The sequence below is a fragment of the Montipora capricornis genome, chromosome 3 (genome assembly GCF_036669925.1).
Source record: "Montipora capricornis isolate CH-2021 chromosome 3, ASM3666992v2, whole genome shotgun sequence".
Taxonomy (NCBI): domain Eukaryota; kingdom Metazoa; phylum Cnidaria; class Anthozoa; order Scleractinia; family Acroporidae; genus Montipora; species Montipora capricornis.
In genome coordinates this window covers 39,963,149-39,981,455 of record NC_090885.1, presented here as the reverse complement: position 1 = coordinate 39,981,455, position 18,307 = coordinate 39,963,149, and the positions used below count along the sequence as shown (strand labels likewise).

At 39.1% G+C, this 18,307-nt stretch overlaps 2 protein-coding genes across 6 annotated transcripts in view; one reads left to right on the top strand and one right to left on the bottom strand.

Annotated features, from left to right (window-relative positions):
- LOC138043141 (potassium channel subfamily K member 15-like) overlaps positions 1-1,667 on the top strand; it is a 20,873-nt gene extending 19,206 nt beyond the window's left edge. Inside the window, exon 3 of the mRNA XM_068889273.1 lies at positions 1-1,667. This exon is cut by the window's left edge and continues 399 nt beyond it. Coding sequence (XP_068745374.1) covers positions 1-323 — 323 coding nt within the window. The 3' untranslated portion in view covers positions 324-1,667.
- A 3,539-nt stretch (positions 1,668-5,206) lies between these two features.
- LOC138043143 (melanocortin receptor 5-like) lies at positions 5,207-14,874 on the bottom strand. 5 transcript variants are annotated; one of them, XM_068889275.1, is made up of 4 exons: positions 14,807-14,833; positions 11,364-11,526; positions 10,323-10,405; positions 5,207-8,606 (listed from the first exon to the last, which is right to left on the bottom strand). In XM_068889275.1, exon 4 carries the CDS (start codon positions 8,582-8,584, stop codon positions 7,640-7,642), a length of 945 nt encoding a protein of 314 aa, XP_068745376.1. In that variant the 5' UTR covers positions 8,585-8,606; positions 10,323-10,405; positions 11,364-11,526; positions 14,807-14,833; the 3' UTR covers positions 5,207-7,639. The 5 variants fall into 5 exon arrangements, 4 of the variants coding, with proteins under 4 accessions (XP_068745376.1, XP_068745378.1, XP_068745377.1 ...); XM_068889277.1 differs by lacking the exon at positions 11,364-11,526 and having other exon boundaries at positions 14,807-14,874; XM_068889276.1 differs by lacking the exons at positions 11,364-11,526; positions 14,807-14,833 and adding an exon at positions 11,040-11,098.
- Between the last annotated feature and the right edge of the window lie 3,433 nt (positions 14,875-18,307).

Here is an 18,307-nt window from a genome sequence, read left to right as displayed (position 1 = left end):
AAGATGAATCTGAGCAATCTGTCACTTTTTCCATTCTTTTTGGAACACTTTCTTTATGTTACTTAATTTTATGTCTATGCATAGTTTCAAGTGTGCTAAATTCCTTCATGGCCGCCCTTGAAAGTCAGAGATGCCAACCTCGGTGTGCCGGATGTATACCTCGGAAGACTCGAAAGCAGATTGATTTTAATCAGAAAAATGTTGATGAACGAGGCGAAACTAACATAGCATGTATAAATATGGAACAATATGGATTCCAGAAGGAAAATACCACATCACTTTCAGTAATTGACATTAAGAAAGCGGAAACATTGTCCTGGTAGAAATATTGGCGATTAAACCAATAGCTGATCTTATATAAATATGTAACTACGGCGTTTCTCGATAAACATAGGTAAGACCCGACGTATAGAATCCAGCATGAAGCTTGAGGTCAGAGGCTCGACGGAATCACAACGGTAGACATGGTCTTTGCACTCTTATGGGGATTTTTCATGTTTAATATAGTTCTAAATTTAATCAAGCAAATACACATTTTGAGGACCTGATATTTGAATAACTGTTTAAAGTTATGTGAAATGCAGTCTTAATGCACATTTTCCTCGCTGTTAAACTTAAATAAGAACCTATACATTGTCAGGGATTAACTCAACTTTGATGTTTTACCTTTTGTCTAACCTAGGTGTCGCGCTACAGTGCTTTGATTAAGTAAATTCCCAGTTTTTCATCACAGAATCGCTACGCATGAAAAAGTAGAAACTGTACCCATGCTTACCTCGTTCCTCGTGTGGACGTGGGCTTGCGCATTGGTCATGAACCATACCTCCCACCTCTGTGATTGTATGCAGGCTGAGGATATTTTTGAATCCGCAACTTTTTCTTTCCGGATGCGCCTATCGTTCACACGTATCCGGTGGATTCGGAACTTTTTGAATACGCTTTCCAGAGTGGATATTTTAAAATCCGATATGAATCCGGAACCGTGTGGACGGTAATCCGGAATTTTGTTTATCCGGATGACGTAACAAGATCGAACCCAGTTCGGAGTGAAATCAATTCCCAAGATGGCTTCCGAGGGCAAAATTATTTCTTTGTTATTTCTTTAAACATAGCTATGACCACTGTTCACTTCAATTATGCCTTATTATTTCTTGAGGAGTCCTGAGTACTAGAGTGAATCCGGATACGTGTGGACTGGCAAATTCGATTTGAATAGGCTACGTGTGGATGGGAATATATATTTGAATGCGGAAAGGAAAACTTGCGGATATGTGTGGACGGGGCCACAGTCGATGTGACTGCAGCCTGTGCTGTCAGCGAAAAACTGTATAGGTAGCCTCGCCTTCGTATTGTAGCTTCCCGCCGTTTTGGTAGGCTATTCCAATAATGAAAGAAAGTCCCCGGTATGCTTGAGCTTCGTTATGTAGAAATCTGGTTTTTGGATGTTAACCGTGGCTTATTGTGCCGCCAAAACGTTAAGCAATATTGCAGGTACATTTTGTAAACCTTTTACGGATAATTCACTCCTTGGTTCAAGGTTTTCACACTACCAGGTCGCGTATTTACTTCATGTATGTTTTGTCACTAGATTGTTATCTCAGACTCAGAACAAGGAGTTAAAAAACACGTCTCTAAGAACAAGGGGTTCAGACTAAAGAAGTTGGAAGTTTAGCAAGTACCACTTGGATTTGTATGTCAGAACCTGTCTTTGAATAAACAACGTTTGGATGCAACTCCTTACGTAATGTGCGTAAGGCCAGTCAAAGTCGATATCTTTTCTCCAGGTACCCCGGTTTTTCTCCATCGTCAAATTCGGCCCACAGATTTGACTCCATTGCCGTGAAAGGTGATCAATGATGGTCCGTATAACGGCTGCCTCAGGCGTCTTCTGTATGATTTCGACCCGATTTCGAGAGCAGCACCCTTCGAAATTCAGTCCTTAAGACTGCGTGATTATCCTCTTCTTTTGACCGTTGTATCAACGAGGTGTTGTTCTTCAGTCTTCAGTGGTTTTAATCGTCTTTCCATTCAATATCAAAATTTAGTATAATTACATAGGTGATTATAGAAAATTTTCTGCGCTGATTGGTTGCACTTGAGGTGATAATTACACGATAATCACCTCAGCGACTTTTTCAAAATGGCCGCACGCCGTTTTGTCGAGTTGACACACCAAGAAATAAATTGTTTAAAGGAAGTCTCAAAGCCGAATTAAATACTTTAAGGGCATTTTCTAGCTCAAACAATTAATCTACAATTCATTTTCAGTTTCAGTGCAATACAATATATACAATACATACTTAATTGACCGCTCCCCATACGGGCTTTTCAGGGCCAATAGAGAATTTAAGATCTACGACGGCGACGGTCGACGAAAACGTCACCTCAAAATATAACTTGGCTCTACTATAAGTCTTTCGCGTTTATTCAGTCTCGTTCACGTGCTAAAATATGGGCGAAGAATCCCAAAAATAAATTGGTTCGAGCGGTTTCAGAGTGAAAACAGAGAATGAAAGATTCTCTCTTGCATGCTTACGTTGTCGTCAAAACCTCAAATTTGATGATTTCTCGTCGTTGTCATGCAGAGGAACGCAAACATACTTGCTAAAATCCGTGCTGCACGTCAGCACGATTATTTGTGATCTTTTAACCAATGATGTTACTGTTTTTGCGGCGATGTCGCAGTCGTAGCCATCGCCGTTTCTTAAATTAGGGAATTTAGTCAAGCCAAGTTATATCTTGAGGTGACGTTTTCGTCGACCGTCGCCGTCGTAGATCTTAAATTAGGGAGCTTAAGATCTACGACGACGACGTCGACGAAAACGTCACAAAACAATGATATCATTGGTTAAAAGAGCATAAATAATCGTGCTGCACGTGCAAGCACGGATTTTAGCTCATATTTTTGCGGTTCTCTGCATGACGACGACGTGAAATCACTGAATTTTAGGTTTTGACGAAAACGTGAGCATGCAACGTGAGCATTTTCAGTCTGAAACCGCTCGTACCAATTTATTTTTAGGATACTTCGCCCACATTGTACGACGTGAACGAGATGGAATAATCGCGAAAGACTTTTACTAGAGCAAAGTTCTATTTTGAGATGACGTTTTCCTCGACGTCGCCGTCGTAGATCTTAAGGTCCCTATTCTCTATTCCCCGATGAAACAACAGAACACAACAACTACAACTGTCCAGAATCCCAACTGGCCGGAGGCAAACCAGTTGGCTATTTACAAGTGCAGCTGAGAAATTGAACCAGGGACTACCAGGAACAAATTCAACGAGTGGTCAGAGCGGAATTTCCGGATCTTAAGGCAATCGCCCTAACTACTGGGCCACACTGCCTCCAGTGAAGAAAGAAACTGCTTTATATCGTTAGATACTTGGCCATACATTTTGCAATGCAAAACACTAAGAAACTTCCATTTAGGAAAAAAATTCATTTGGTTTTATCTTATTTCATTGTGAAGCAAGTAATCTGCGCAATAACTGATTAGAGTGTAATGTGAAGTGCTGGGTTTCTACACCATATAAACCATGTGAGCGTTAGCTCTACTAATGGAAATGGGCCCATAGAAGAGCAGAGAAAACAACCCTGACCAGGGTGGGAATAGTTTGCAAAAACATAAAAGAGCGCGGAAATGTGAATTAACCTCTCAGAGCATTTTTAAGCAAAACGCATCCATTTTTGCTAATATTGGCATCTTTTCTTTATCTTAATTGCCACAGTAAATTTAATGTGTTTCAAACATAAGAGTCGTAAGACAAATCAGAATATCTGCGAATTCCTTTGTATTTTTTAGTAATGTTCATTGACCTCCCGCAGTCTGCGCCCATTGTCGCCGTTCAAGTTGCGTGTTTTCGGGAGGCAATAATATTGATCTTAAAGCATAAGCGTCTGGAGGTTATTTTTAAACAACACACTTAGTTTTCTTTTCTTCAGTGACATACGTTTTAGCTTGTTTTCGGGAATTGAACAGATTGAGTCATCTTGCTGTACCACCTGCGCTACAAGGTCAGACGGCAGCAGACGGTGGGTATTTGAGATGTCATTCGAAGGCAATGATAAACTTGTGCGAGTAACGAGAAGGGGTTCTTGTAGATCTCTCCGTTGAAATATAGGTGCTACACGGCCAACGTTTGAATAAACGTACCCCATCTAGAATTAATATTTGTTAAATATCTTGGATAGGTCAGAAACGGTAAGGTGATGTCCGACTAAACATAAAAACGTCGGGTACAAAGACTGAAAGATTAATTTCTTTCCTTTTCTCAAAGCTTCACCAAAGGGGCCCATTTTAAAATCGGTCCCCGGTAACTTATGAAATGGGCTCAAGAAAAGGTCTGGGCGCTGTAGTTGCATGTGGATTTTTTTGGCACATTTGCTCATCACACAATAAAACAGCATTATTAATTTCTTGCTCAAAATATTGGTATGAAATATATATATACGATTTAGCAATTATTGAATGAGGCTGAGTAGGATATGAAGAATTCTGCAGGTCGAGGAGGGTGTTATCCACCAAGGCCGAAGGCCGAGGTGGATATCATCCTCCGATATTTGCAGAATTCTTCATATTCTACGAAAGCCGAATTCAATAATTGCTTTATTATTCATTCCATCTATTTTCTTCGCTCAAACTTCTTAACCTACTCACAGCCATTTTTCTGCTCAACAAAAATAATACAAGCTCGTCCCCAGCGTTTTTCGGTCAACGGTTCAATAATTTGCAGCGGGCTGCACTTTTGACGTCATTTTGACGTCATCGGTTCAATAATATGCAGTTGGCTGCACTGTTGACGTCATTGATTCAATATGACGAAGTTTCTTTCCAAATTTGGTGAACAGCAGCTTGTTATGGTGAATTATGCGTGTGGTTTTAACCAATCAGAAACGGGGAAATATCTTGAATGAATAATAATAATATATATACCGAGGGGAAGTGACCTATTATTTGCTTCAATTTCTCAACCGCTGTTACGCCATTTCAGTAATGAAGGCCCTGAGAGCAAATCAAATTTTAGTCCGAAATTTCCGTTTGAGTTGTCATTATATCGACGTATTGATCTAACCTATCTACCTATGGATCTGCTGCCTACTCTCTTATCCGTTTGACCCCGCAAGTAGCTCCTGCAAATTCCCCAAAATAACTGGAATTTATTAAAGAATATATTATTATTGATCCCAGGCCACTCCCGGTCCAACTTTGATTTATTCACGTATGCACAATATGTCACCAGAGCCACACGTGGTAAATCTAGCAGTGATAGAATTAATTACACATCGATTTCTATAGAGAAATAGAGGAATTGGAAAGCCATCTAAAGGCAAAAGACTTGAGCACATATAACGGCAAACCTTTACAGGAAACAACAAGCGCTGGTTTTAATCGCGAATCAACAAGGTTTCCTTAATTTTACAATGTATATCAGACTGTCTAGTGGCTAAAATGTCAAAGTGATAAAACCAGCGCTTAACGAAAATGTTAGCAGTGAGAAACTTCTTCTCTGCTAGCCATTTATATTTTTTCAAGCAGATTTAACTAGGTCTGTTTATTTTCATTTATTTTTTCATTGTCATTACTTTCCTTATTTGATTAGCCTTCGTGTTTAAATTCAAGTGTAATTTAGGTAACCGTTACTTCTGAAGATGTATATTGGAGTGTTCATACAAAGTTTTACAACATGCATTGTCTCGTTATGGTTATAACCGCAACAAGAAAGTAGTTCCAAAAGGGAAAAGGGGAACTGTTTCAAGTCTTGTCCCAAGTACACATTCGAATTTGTCATAGGACACAATTACGGAAATTTACGCAGGAATCATTTACGCAGGAATCAGCCAGAAAGTTGTTAACACATTAGTCAAATTGTGCTCATTCCGTGAACAAAAAATGCCCAACAACCAATGGCAGCTCCAGCAGTCCTCTCTTTGATAGAAATCGACTGAATGGTAAAAGTTCACCATTGTACCTCCAATATGCCTTTAGGAAAAATAACTGAGATCGAAGGCCATTATAAATGCTCAAGTCAGACCACGTTTGGACAAACCCAATCATTTATCTCTCCTACAAGATTAAATCTGTGCAGTGCTACTTTCAATTATTCCAAAGAAATTTCCTTAATTAACGCTAATTACTAAAATGCAGGCAGTGCCCTTAACCCTAATCACTAAAATGTATTGTTCACATACAGTAATTATTATCTTTGATGGCATCTTTGATGGCATACAGTAATTACTATCTTTGATGGCAACAATCAATCATAATAATCTTAAAATGATCTCTCTAGTTTATTTGGTACATACTCCATAAAATGTTGTAATTCGTTACAGAACGATGTACAAATATGTCAAAATGGACGGTGTTATAAAAAAATTAAACTGGTTTGATAAAATCCAAACCAAAAACAAAATTAAACCACACCATATGCACGATACGTGGCATAGTTGCCATGTTGATTGACACAAACAACCGATCACTCACTCCTAAGCTTGTTCTTCTACATTACACCATTGTTATATGCATCACCAGAGATTCTTTGACGGATTACACTCACGTGATAAAACGGCCATGTTGGTTGCAAAGCAATAGAAAAATGTAGCTTAAGTTTTGCATAACAAGAGTCAAATTCCCAGAAGACGTTTTCGCTATTGTTCTTTCCACCAACATGACCGTCGTGACGTCAGGTACAATCAAAGAATTCCGAGTTCATGTCTGCCTCCTCTTCAAAGCGAGTCTAAGTCCTAAGGTTTTCTTATGAAAATTAGTTTTCATTCATATGTAAAGTAGAACTAATTACCGTCACAAAAGCTTCGCACTTACACTCGCTTTGAAGAGGAGGCAGACATGAACTCGGAAATGGCCTGTTGGTTGCAAAGCTCCTATAAGAAACTAGCGATACAAACCGGGGGGTCATAATGATTCCATAATTAAGGAGCACTCTGATAAATGATTATACGAGTACTAGCGAGGTACAGGAATAACTTACTCAGGACCACCTTTGCTCCAATCGAATCTGGCTGTACTTTAAGAGTTGGTAATTATAACTTCTCTAATAAACAACATTCCGTATACTATGCAATCCTCTTTTTTCTTAAAATAGAAGCCTGAAACTGCGTTTTTCATTGCTTGTGTTAAATTCGCATATAAAAATCTTAACATGATGCAAGCCTTATAATCGCCGAGTTAGATAATGTCAAGAGATTGCCTTTCAACGAAATGTCTTTTCCTCTCAGTTACTAGCTTAGTTTAGTATCACCCAACTAGTGGACTAATGCTAATCCTGCATTTTGATTGGCTACGCTAGTAGAGGACTATTAGTAATAGTCCTCGAGTAGCGAAAAGCGTGACGCTTTTTTTCGTTTTATTCCCAAATAAATATTTCTTTAACTTGCATTTGCTAACTTTATTATTGCCTTTTCTCTCCGGCTAGTTGGGTGATACTAAAACAATTAGACTCCTTCGCCCTCAAGGGCCACGGGTCAATAGCCCATTCAGCTTCGCCTCATGGGCTTTGCCGCAAGGGCTACGGGTCTAATTGTTAAATATTCTGTTCTATTCGTTTGTCTTCACTTTATTCAATATCTGGAATACATAGATGATCCGCCTTGTCTGTTTGTTTTTCCGGAGTTGGGAATCTACTGATATGACAAAAAACAATTACAAAGTTTGGTGCAGTTTGCCACAACTTTTTCCCTTAGTTCTTTAATTCTCCAGCAGTAAAGAACTGGATTGAATGCGGAATTAAAATAAATTGCTATGGCACTAAATTGTACAGCAAAGCGCGTCGAACTTGTAAGCCCCAAGATAAGAATGGCCATCAGGGAGGAAAAGAATGGAGTGTAACAGATAAGGAGAAATCCATATACCCACATCATGTTGCTAACAGTTCTCCTATAGTAAGCCATTTCATCGTTGGCTGCATCGAGTCCGTTGAGGTGTGGACGGATTTGTGTAACCTGACTTCGGAGACCTTGATGGATAATTAGATAACACAAAAAAGCTACTAAGAAACAAGTGATCAAGATTACTGCACCAAAAATCATGCTTAACCTTTGACTCCAGAACCATGAACCCGACCATAGAGCTGCAAGGATCCATTCCGAGGCCAGGATTGAAACAACTCGTTTGAATGTTACAACCACTCGGTATCTCAAGCGGAGGCGAAAGGCCAAAAACCTGTCTATAGCAATTGTTACGATAGTAAGCAGCGATGCACAGGAAATGAAAGCCGCTGTCCTTCCGTATACCACAGCTACCACACAGTAGTACGTTGACATCTCCAATATGATCGTCAAATGGTAAGTTATGAAGAGCGGTAGAACAACAAGCCCGACAAAAACATCGGTTAATGCCAAACTGCAAAGAAGGGTTTTTGACGGTGCGTGCAGAGATATACATTTTCGAAGAGCCGAAAGAATAATTATGTTTCCCAGAACTGAAAAAACTGAAGTAGTCATGTTGATAACACAGGCGAAGATGTAAAACGCTTTCGCGAAGTCTTGTGTCGCATTGTAGTGCAAAGTGCTGTTGGGACCGCAAAAGGATCCACTTGAATCCATCATATCGTGTATTTGGAGCATGTCCTTTTTCTGCAAGAGCGCGCTGAAACACAATAAAGAATGTCAGCCTTGAATAAATTGCGTTTTCTCCTGCAAGCTATGATAAAATTAAAAGAATTAAAAGCGCAAGTGCGTTCAGTACATTACTTGTTTGTACAACAAAAGCGGCCTCTTTGAATCGCCTTAGCTTTTGAAGAAATTCAGTGCTGGTGTGTTTTGTCTTCGAAATTCTTCGAAGCGAGAGTTCTTTAACCTTCGGAAACTTGGAAAAATCTCTCACGTTTAACAGCAATATAGAGCCTTACATGTCTTCATGACCCCGGTCAATGATTCCGGGGATATGGTTGTAAATTAACGTGTCGCAGATTTTCCTTAATTGAATCAGTCGTCATTTTTTTAGCACGTTCCCGTAATCTTCTCACTCTTTTTCCTCACTAGATGAGAGGGAGCCTATCAGTAAAAGATTAGAGTTGATATTAGAAGCACGTAACCTTGATCATGTAATAAGCTTTGCTATCCGCAAGTTCTTAAGTCTTATGTCACTGGTTATGACATGAATTACGAGAGAGATCTTTCATTCGATGAAAAAGGTTCTTGTTTAAACAGAGAACACCTCGTTATGATTAAGCATACTTTAAAGTAAATAAGGTTTCCTTAGTTGATCCAACTAGAGCAATACTGTTGCTTCATGATGAGAAAACCTCATTTACATAGATAGCTTCCTCCATTTTTCTTTCCTACGCATGTTACTTTGTCGTCTTGAAAATTTGTTGAGCTAAATTTAAAACTATCTGTTAGACAAGAAAACTGGTTTGTTCTCGGTGTAAAAAGCTACGACACTCATATTAGTTAAAAAGGAACCGGCTGATAAAAGGTCAATGAACGATCTAAAAAATAAAAACAACAAACAAAGAAACCGAAGAGCTTATCACGTTTTTTTCATAGCCGAGGTTATCCTCTGGGACCGCTCTGCAGCAAGGAAAATAATCTTATATATGTAAGATAAATCAAGTTCTTAAAATATAAAAGCCGCTCATAAATTTATTGTCCCTTTGCGCTTTGCGAATTGGAAAAATCTGAAGTGACCTTAACTTGAACATAGGCCTTCTGTTTCCATTTTATTCTGAAATGGGATTGAGACTGCGATATAAAATCGTAGTTTTTTATTGAATATATTTTTCTCCTCCATATTTTTAAACAGATGTAGATGGAAAAAAAAGCCCCAAAAAAGTGGTGTTCATGAGGTCACAGCTTTTCCGGTTTAAATATTTTTGCACAACATTTACTTTCTGAAAGTAGCCTCATTCTTAGCGTAAATGATGGCTAGCAACGAGCTGTCAGCTCTAGAGAGAATATAAAAGTTTTCACTTTTTTTCTATTTGATGGCTCACTAAAAGTTTTAATTCATACTCTTTTATTATTGTTTAACTTCTGTCTTCAACTTCGACGAACAAAAGGCTATTTACCTCATTTCGTTGATGCCACATTACTAATGCACTTACGTATTGTCCTTCATTGAGACTCGACAGCTTGGTTTGAGTCTTCATGGTGAACGGCAGAAGTACTCATTAAATAGTCCTTATCACGGTTTTGGAAGCCATTTTGACGGGTAGGCAAACGTGTCCGAAATAACAGTGTTTCTATGGGAATCTATGTTAAAATAACTTGAGATAGTCTTGAACGTAGAAAACTTGATTTGTGAATGGTAAACTTTAGTTGCTAACCAAAGGATTTTATTGACAAAATTTGAAGATCCTACCTGCTCTTGGGATTTGCCCAGCGGAATTTTAAATTTTGCCATACAACTGCTTGAAATTTACGCCCACTCAGTCAGACATTCGTCTGTGGGAAAAAATACGGACAAATGTAAGGGAAATTTGGCTGTTCCGAAAACGTGGAGTACGGAGTGCGGAGTCCAAAAAAAAATTAAAAAAAAATTAAAAAAAGAAATTAAAAAAAAAATAGAAATAAAAGAATTTAAAAGTGAATTAAAAGAATAATGAAATACATAAATAAACTAGAAATAGAAATTTAAGAAACAAAAATAATAATTATTGAAAAATTCACGCCGCCTGAAGTGGACTGTTCATATTTCATTCAGTTAACTTCCAGAGTTTTGAAGCAAGCAACCGTGGACAATTTTCCTGTCGGTGTACGATGGATCAGTGGCTTGATCTGATCGGCGTTATTTTAAGTTGAGAAACTAAATATTTTAAGCAAGAGCCAATACAACGTAGATTTGATTTTAGTGCCGGGTGTACTATATTTCGGCTGGCCAAACCAGCCTTCCTCAAACTCTCATTGTACCTGAAGAAGGCTGGTTTGGCCAGCCGAAATATAGTACACCACTAAAATCAAATCTACGTTGTATTTATATTTAACTCGCCATTTTCATAATCAGCATTTTCACTTTAACGAAAAAAAAGTAAAGAACAGTCCAGTTTTGACCATGTCTAGAAAACGTGAGAAATTACACCTTCGGTTTTGTTGGAAAGCCGTGTTGCCTCGAAACAAACTCAAGCCGCTTTGCTTTCCAAAAATAAACTGACCGTGTGAGTTAACCCCTTGAACCATTCAACAACAACTTGTCAACCGCTCGTCCTAAAGTTCTCGCAAAGTTCAAACCAAAACCTTAAAAAATGTTCAGCGCTGAAAAATAATAAGATAAAAATGTAGATTGACAAATAAAAAACAAATAAATACACAGGCAAAATTACACTTTGAGAAAACCAATTACAAAAATAAAACAATTTCCCCAAAAAAGTTATTTTATAACTGCAGCGCCGCTTAACCAAACCACCTGTATCGCCAATAATCACGTGCAACTCTGGCCATGAGTTTCTGTTAGGTTTAGCGATGTCACACGAGGGCAAGGTTGGTAACTGCACACTAGTCGTGACTCCATCAGAAAGGTTCGTGAGGCATTCCTCATACACAGAGGAAAAACACTGGAGCCTGCAGGCCTTAACAGAAGAGATGAAATGTAATTTAGTTTAGCTACCTTTTAATTTTCTTTTGTTTATTTTACCTTGTTATCATGTATTATTATCTTTCCTTTTTTTTATGCATTTCCGTTTTTATTAATTTTACACATCACGTAGCCTTTTTATGTCATTTGCGGTAAATATAAAGATCTTGTAAGAAGCGTTTATCCATTCAATAAACCTGAAGAAGGCTGGTGTTGGCCAGCCGAAATATTGTAACAACGCCTATATTCACGTTGTCTTGACCAACCTTTGCAGTATATTTTCTATTGGTAAATTACGGTGGCAACTTTCTTTCCACCCATGACAACTTTCTTTCCACCCATGACAACTTTCTTTCCACCCATGACAACTTTCTTTCCACCCGTGACAACTTTCTTTCTACCCGTGACAAGTTTCTTTACATCCATGACAACTTTCTTTCCACCCATGACAACTTTCATTACATCCATGTCAAATTTTTTTGCTATCCATGACAACTGTTTTTCTATCCGTGACAAACTTTTTATATCCGTGACAACTGTTTTTCTATCCGTGACAAAATTATTTCTTTCGACAGCAAAAAGCTTTCTGTACATGAGGAAGTGCTTTTTAAATGCAGCATGACAAAACGTCTCTGTGACGAACGTTACAGTGACAGCCAGGGTAGGTTGCATTGTCGGGGATCGGGTTTTTTAAATGAAACAAGATGGCGTCTTAGGTGACTCTAGAACCGGAAATTCTGTAAAACGTATTTCACGGAACTCAACGGGAATGAGTAACATGGCAGTTGTAGGGGAGATCGAAGACGAAAGCGAAGAAGATTTGATAAGGTACTACTTTTTTCGAGGATTTCAATATGGTGAAATCAAAGACTTCCTCTCCGAATATCATGAGAAGGAAATGAGCATCAGCACACAGGAAGAGGTTGATAGCGATTCCCCTTCTTTCAGAACAAAGACTTGGCAATTCAGTTCACATGCATTTATCTCGAAAGACGCACCTTCCCGGCAACGCCATCTTCCAGTGTAGATTATCGACCGCTCGCATGGCTTTGACTAGTTACCAGCTTTCTCCCGAACTATAAAAGTTTTGTCAACCCAAAAAATTTTGTCATGAGTAAAAAGAAATTTGTCACGGATCGAAACAATTTTGTAATGAAAGCATTGTTGTCTTAAGTAGAGAGAAAGTTGTCATGCGTAGAAAGAAACTTGTCACGGGTAGAAGCAAAGTAGTCATGGATGGAAAGAAAGTTGTCATGGATGGAAAGAAAGTTGTCACGGGTGGAAAGAAAGTTGACATGGATGGAAAGAAAGTTGTCACGGGTGGAAAGAACGTTGTCAGGATACCTATGGGCCACCGTAGTAAATTGATTTATCTGCAAAATTTTGGTTTTGTCGAATTGCTTTTGGCTCTTTGAAAATGTATACGTAAGGCTTGGCCAGACGCTCGCAACATTTCAACGCAACATCTTGCAACATTGTTGCATGATGTTGCGACATGCATTTAAAGGGGTGGTCAAATGCACGCAACATTTTCATCATTTTCAACGCAACATGTCAATGTTCATGTGCCCCAGGCCCTTGGCGCGCAAGAAGTGGACCTAACGCGCATGCCCTAGCGCAGCAGTGTTGCGTGAACGTGGCCAAACGAGTACAACATCATGCAACATCTAAAATGTTGCACGAAAAATTTGAACGTTTCCAAATTTGATCCAACATCATCCAACATGTTGCAACATGTTGCAACATATCGCAACAGGGTGGCCAAACGTATGCAACATGTTGTGCCCAACAATGTTGCAAGATGTTGCGTTGAAATTTTGCGAGCGTTTGGTCAGGCCTTTAATTAGATTCCGTTATCAACTTTTTCCTAGATAAGGAACACCCGCTGGTGATTGATAGCTCTGATAGCGATGTCGACAACGCCGACCAGAAACAGTAATGCACCTATCAATGGCCCCAGTGAGGGGGGGTCGGGCTAACCACGGAAGTTTGATCATGAGGTCTGTCCCCAGGGTAGGGATTTTGATCGCATGTGACGTCCCCAGGCTAACGATTTTGATCGTACAAAGGATATTTTACCACCTTCACTGGCTGCTGGGTGGGGATTTTGACCAATTATTTTGTCCCGGGGGTGGGGAATTTGAACTTTTTTAAATGAAAATGTCAAAATCCCCACCCCATGCTCGACCCCCCTTCCTGGGGCTTAACATTGATAGGTGCATAAGCTTCAATGTATATTTTTCTACCTTTATAAGCACGAGTATTAAATCGCTTTCGCAAGAAATAAAATACTTTTCTCTCCTTGTAATTCACTTTGTTTTCTTTTTCTACTTCCGTGGTGTCACATGGAAATTTGGCTACAGATGAAAGGTAAGATTGAGCCCTATACTAGGTTTTTAGAACCGAAGTGAGTTATACATCAGTTTATGAAAGTAACCATCAAGGAACAGCACAAAACAGCTGACCGATAAGCACGAAATGAGTGTAAGTGAGCTGTCGGCGAGTAAAACTGGACTGTTCTTTACTTTTTTTTCCTTAAAAGTGAAAATGTTTATTATGAAAATGGCGAGTTAAATATACCATTTGGACTGAATGAATTATGAACAGTCCACTTCAGGCGGCGTGAATTTTTTAATAATTATTATTTTTATTTCCTAAATTTCTATTTCTAGTTTATTTATGTATTTCATTATTCTTTTAATTCCCTTTTAAATTCTTTTATTTCTATTTTTTAATTTTTTTTAAAATTGTTTTTTAGACTCCGCACTCCGCACTCCGTACTCCCCGTTTTCGGAACAGTCGGGAAATTTAAAATTTCGCTGGGCAAATGCTACTGCAGGTAGGATCCTCAAATTTTGTCAGTAAAATCCTTTAGTTAGCAACTCAACTCATTCACAAATTTGTCTATATTCAAGGTTATCTCAAGTTATTTTAACGCAGATTTCCATGGAAAATGTAATTTCTGACGTTTGAGTGATCTGGGGCCCGTTTCTCGAACGTCCCGAAACTTTACGGGCCATTTTCAGATGTCATAATTCCATTTATATCTCAAGAACGGAGAGGATTTAAGTCGTCAAACTTCACACTCCTTTTCTTTTTGTTACCTTGAAAACATGTTACAAGACCCGCTTTCCAAAACAAGCGGTTGGCAGTTTCACAAATGGCTTTTCGGGCCCGAAAAGTTATCGGGGCTTTCGAGAAACGGGCCCCCGGTAATTGAAGAGGCCTTCCAAGGGGGGTTCTGATGTCGCTTTGTCGGTCATTTTCCAGCTCACCTTTCGCCTATTTGGCTAGAGATAAATGTCGCTGTCGTTTTCTCGCTGCAATACAATTGTCGCTGTCGCTTTTTCGTTAGAAGACAAATGTTCCCTAAACGTGCTTAATTTTTGCGTCCTGTAATTTAGTTTAATTTGTATCGATAATCAAATGGTGACAAGTGAAATTAGGGAATATAAAGGTTCGGAAATTATTTAATTTTGGACAAAACGCGCGTGAAATTATTACCTAATTTCACGAGTAGACCATTTGATTAGCTATTAAATATCAGGAGTGACAAATTACGTTCATAAGACACCATTTTGCCACTGTAGAAAAAGTTGCCATGGCAGCATTGTAATTTCTCATGTGAAATCATTAATTAACGCAGAAATTTCGCGCCAAAAATAAGGAGTGATTTGACACCCTTGTTATTAAAAGAGTAAGGCCTGTTCCAAACGTCGTGCTACTGCCGTGCCGAACTCAAATAAAATTGTCATTTCGATTTAAGCACGGCAGTAGTACGCCATTTGAAACCATTAAACGCGGCACGGCTGAATTATGTTTGGCACGACTACTTAGCACGGCAGGACTTGCCGTGCCGCACGGCAGTAGCACGACTTGGTTTCAAACGGCGTGCTATTGTTGCGCCGAACTCAATTCATAAATTAATTTAATGTGTTTGCATTATTTGCATACTATTAAGCTGGATGGACAGCTTGTTTTGTCTTTTGAATTTGGCGCGACTGTATTAGGTTCGACGTTTGAAACCGCTGCCGTGCCATCGTCGTGCCACTGCCAAGCCAAATTCATTTGAGTTCGGCACGGCAGTAGCACGACGTTTGGAACAGGCCTAAGCGCCCGTAAAAACTTCCTTGTTTTTAATAGAAGATCACCCACTTTAGTTTCTAATAACTCTAATGGCTAGATAGCCTCTCACGCAGACTCTGTTAGGGATTCATCACGCGTTCCTCCCCCAAGACCGCCTGCTGAAACGAGCCATACATTCCTTTCCCTTTGTTAAGAAACTGTCATCTGCAAATCACGTGCGGGTTACTTATGAACCAATCAGCGCTGTGTAGATCTCCCCTGGGAGCGTCAATGCGTCAACTTCTTCTGAAATTCAAAATAGTCCAGAGAAACATTACCTTTGTTTCCTCGGTGGGTTATGCATTTGTACTCTCGCGAGTCAAAATGTGAGTGCTTAATGATGGTATGGTGTCGTTTCATCTACTAGTAAAATTGAAGGCGCCGTGGAAATATATAAATACGAATACAAATGTATTAAAGTCACCTAACCCCAAAATATTTTTTTCGCTAAAATGAATCTTTGTACCTGTTCGAAACGCATTGCGGTCATTTTTTCCTTTTTCTAACAAATCCTGCCATTTTATAGGCTTCGAAAGTTGCGAAAATCCAAGCATCTTTTGTTCACGACCGAGTCAGAAGAGGAGTGGGTCTATTCTTGATTTAACGTCACAAACTGATTTACATTGCATTAACTCTTTGTAAAAATGCATGCAAAGTAGATTGTGACGTCAAATTAGGAATAGACCCACTCCCCTTCTGACTCGGTCGTGAACAAAAGATGCTTGGTTTTTCGCAACTTTTGAAGCCTATCAAATGGCAGGATTTGTTAGAAAAAGGAAAAAATGGCCGCAATGCATTTCGAACAGGTGCAAGGATTCATTTTAGCGAGAAAGATATTTTGGGGTTAGGTGCACTTTAAAGTACTGCGAGTGTATTTGAACTGCATGAGAACCATTAAGGCCGGGACACACTAGGCGATAAGTTGCTGCGACACGTCGCGGGGACAAGTCGCCGCAACAAATCGCCTTGTGTGACGCGGTTAATTTCATGAAAATCATTGTCGCTGCGGCAGAATTTTGTTGCTGCGATCAGTCGCACGAATTCAAACTAGTTTGAATTCGTGCGACTTATCTCAGCGACAAAATTAGCGAAAGCATTGTCGCTGCGGCAGAATTTTGTTGCTACGATCAGTCGCACGAATTCAAACCAGTTTGAATTCGTGCGACTTATCGCAGCGACAAAATTAGCGAAAGCAGCGTTTTCGCATCGTGTGTACACTTCCGGCAACAAGTCGCTGCGACAAAATATAGATGAACCAATGAGTGAGCGTCATATGGTCAGCCATATTGAATTAGAAAACTAGTTCACATTCCCCCTCATACGAGATCACTGCGTGTGCACCGAACAGGCGTCGTGTCGCAACGACTTGTTTTGCCAGTGGCACACATGGAGCAATTTGTCGCAGAGACATGTCGCTGCGACTTGTCGCCTAGTGTGTCCCGGCCTTTAGAGGTACTCCTCTTTTCTCGTTTTCACAGAAATGACCGCTATAGCGTTGAACCATTTGCTTCGTGATAGAAGAGCCGTGCTTTGTTGATGGAATGCAGTACCGAACCATTAAGCGAAAAACTTTTACCAATTTTTCTGGCCAATGGTAGGCTACATTTTAATTGTGGAAAATTTCTATTGTTCCATTTGACGGAAATTGCCATCGGTCTTACCTTTCACTGAAATGGAAAGCGCTCAAACATTTCTTCCGAACTGCCGAACACCTTAGTGAAAAACATCAATTTGCTTAGTTGAACATCACTTAAAGCGTGGATCCATTTGTAAAAAGGATGTTTACTGGTTCGCCACAAAAAACCCCGAGAATTTCTGACTAGATACAAATTGTGCATAGACAAATTAGACTTCCACCTGAGTATGAGACTTTGTATTCCCGCCACCTTAAAGTGTATATGACAGATTTTTTTATTTGCTTGATTGAATGAATCATTTGTCAGAGAAATAACATTCCTGTCTTCTCGCGTATCACATTTCAACGCACGTATGCAAATTTGTTATCTCATTTTCTCCGTGTCCCGATTCCTGCGAAATTTTTCTTCTTTCAAATATTAACAAAAATATTATTTCTCGTCAAGCGTTGCATCTTTTATGTTCAAATAACAGCTAAAAATAAAGATTTTTTAACGATGTATCCGTAGATATTTTTTTCATAATTTAATATTCTCTGTCAAAATTTGCACGACAATCAAAACACAAAAATAGCAACGCACTCAACAAATTTAGTCGCATTTACCTCTTCGTCGAATTCTCATGCTTAACGCAGGAATTTTTAGTTATTGTGAAAATCTTTCTCTATTCGTTAGCGATCACCCTGCGAATATTTTATGAGTTTTTTTCAATGGGATGTCAAAAGGCCAAGTGGATGTTATGCATAATAGAGCAAGTTCGGGCGATCAAGTTGCACGTGTGACCCGTTATAAATATTTTTTCACAAAATGTTCCCGAATCATCAAGCATCACCACAGAAGACAAGAACATCATTCTAAAAGCTTATTCTACGCAAAAAATAGGTTCTGGAGGTAATTTTGAGAGTGGAAATCAAGTTTACGGCAGATGATAAATACAAACCCACGAGCCATCGTATAATTAATTAAGTTAACACAACAGAAAGACGCTAACCTCATGTTGACACGAAAATGCTTTAC

Excerpts from the sequence above, each read along its gene's own strand:
- LOC138043143 (XM_068889277.1), bottom strand. The coding sequence starts at position 8,584 with ATGCTCCAAATACACGATATGATGGATTCAAGTGGATCCTTTTGCGGT.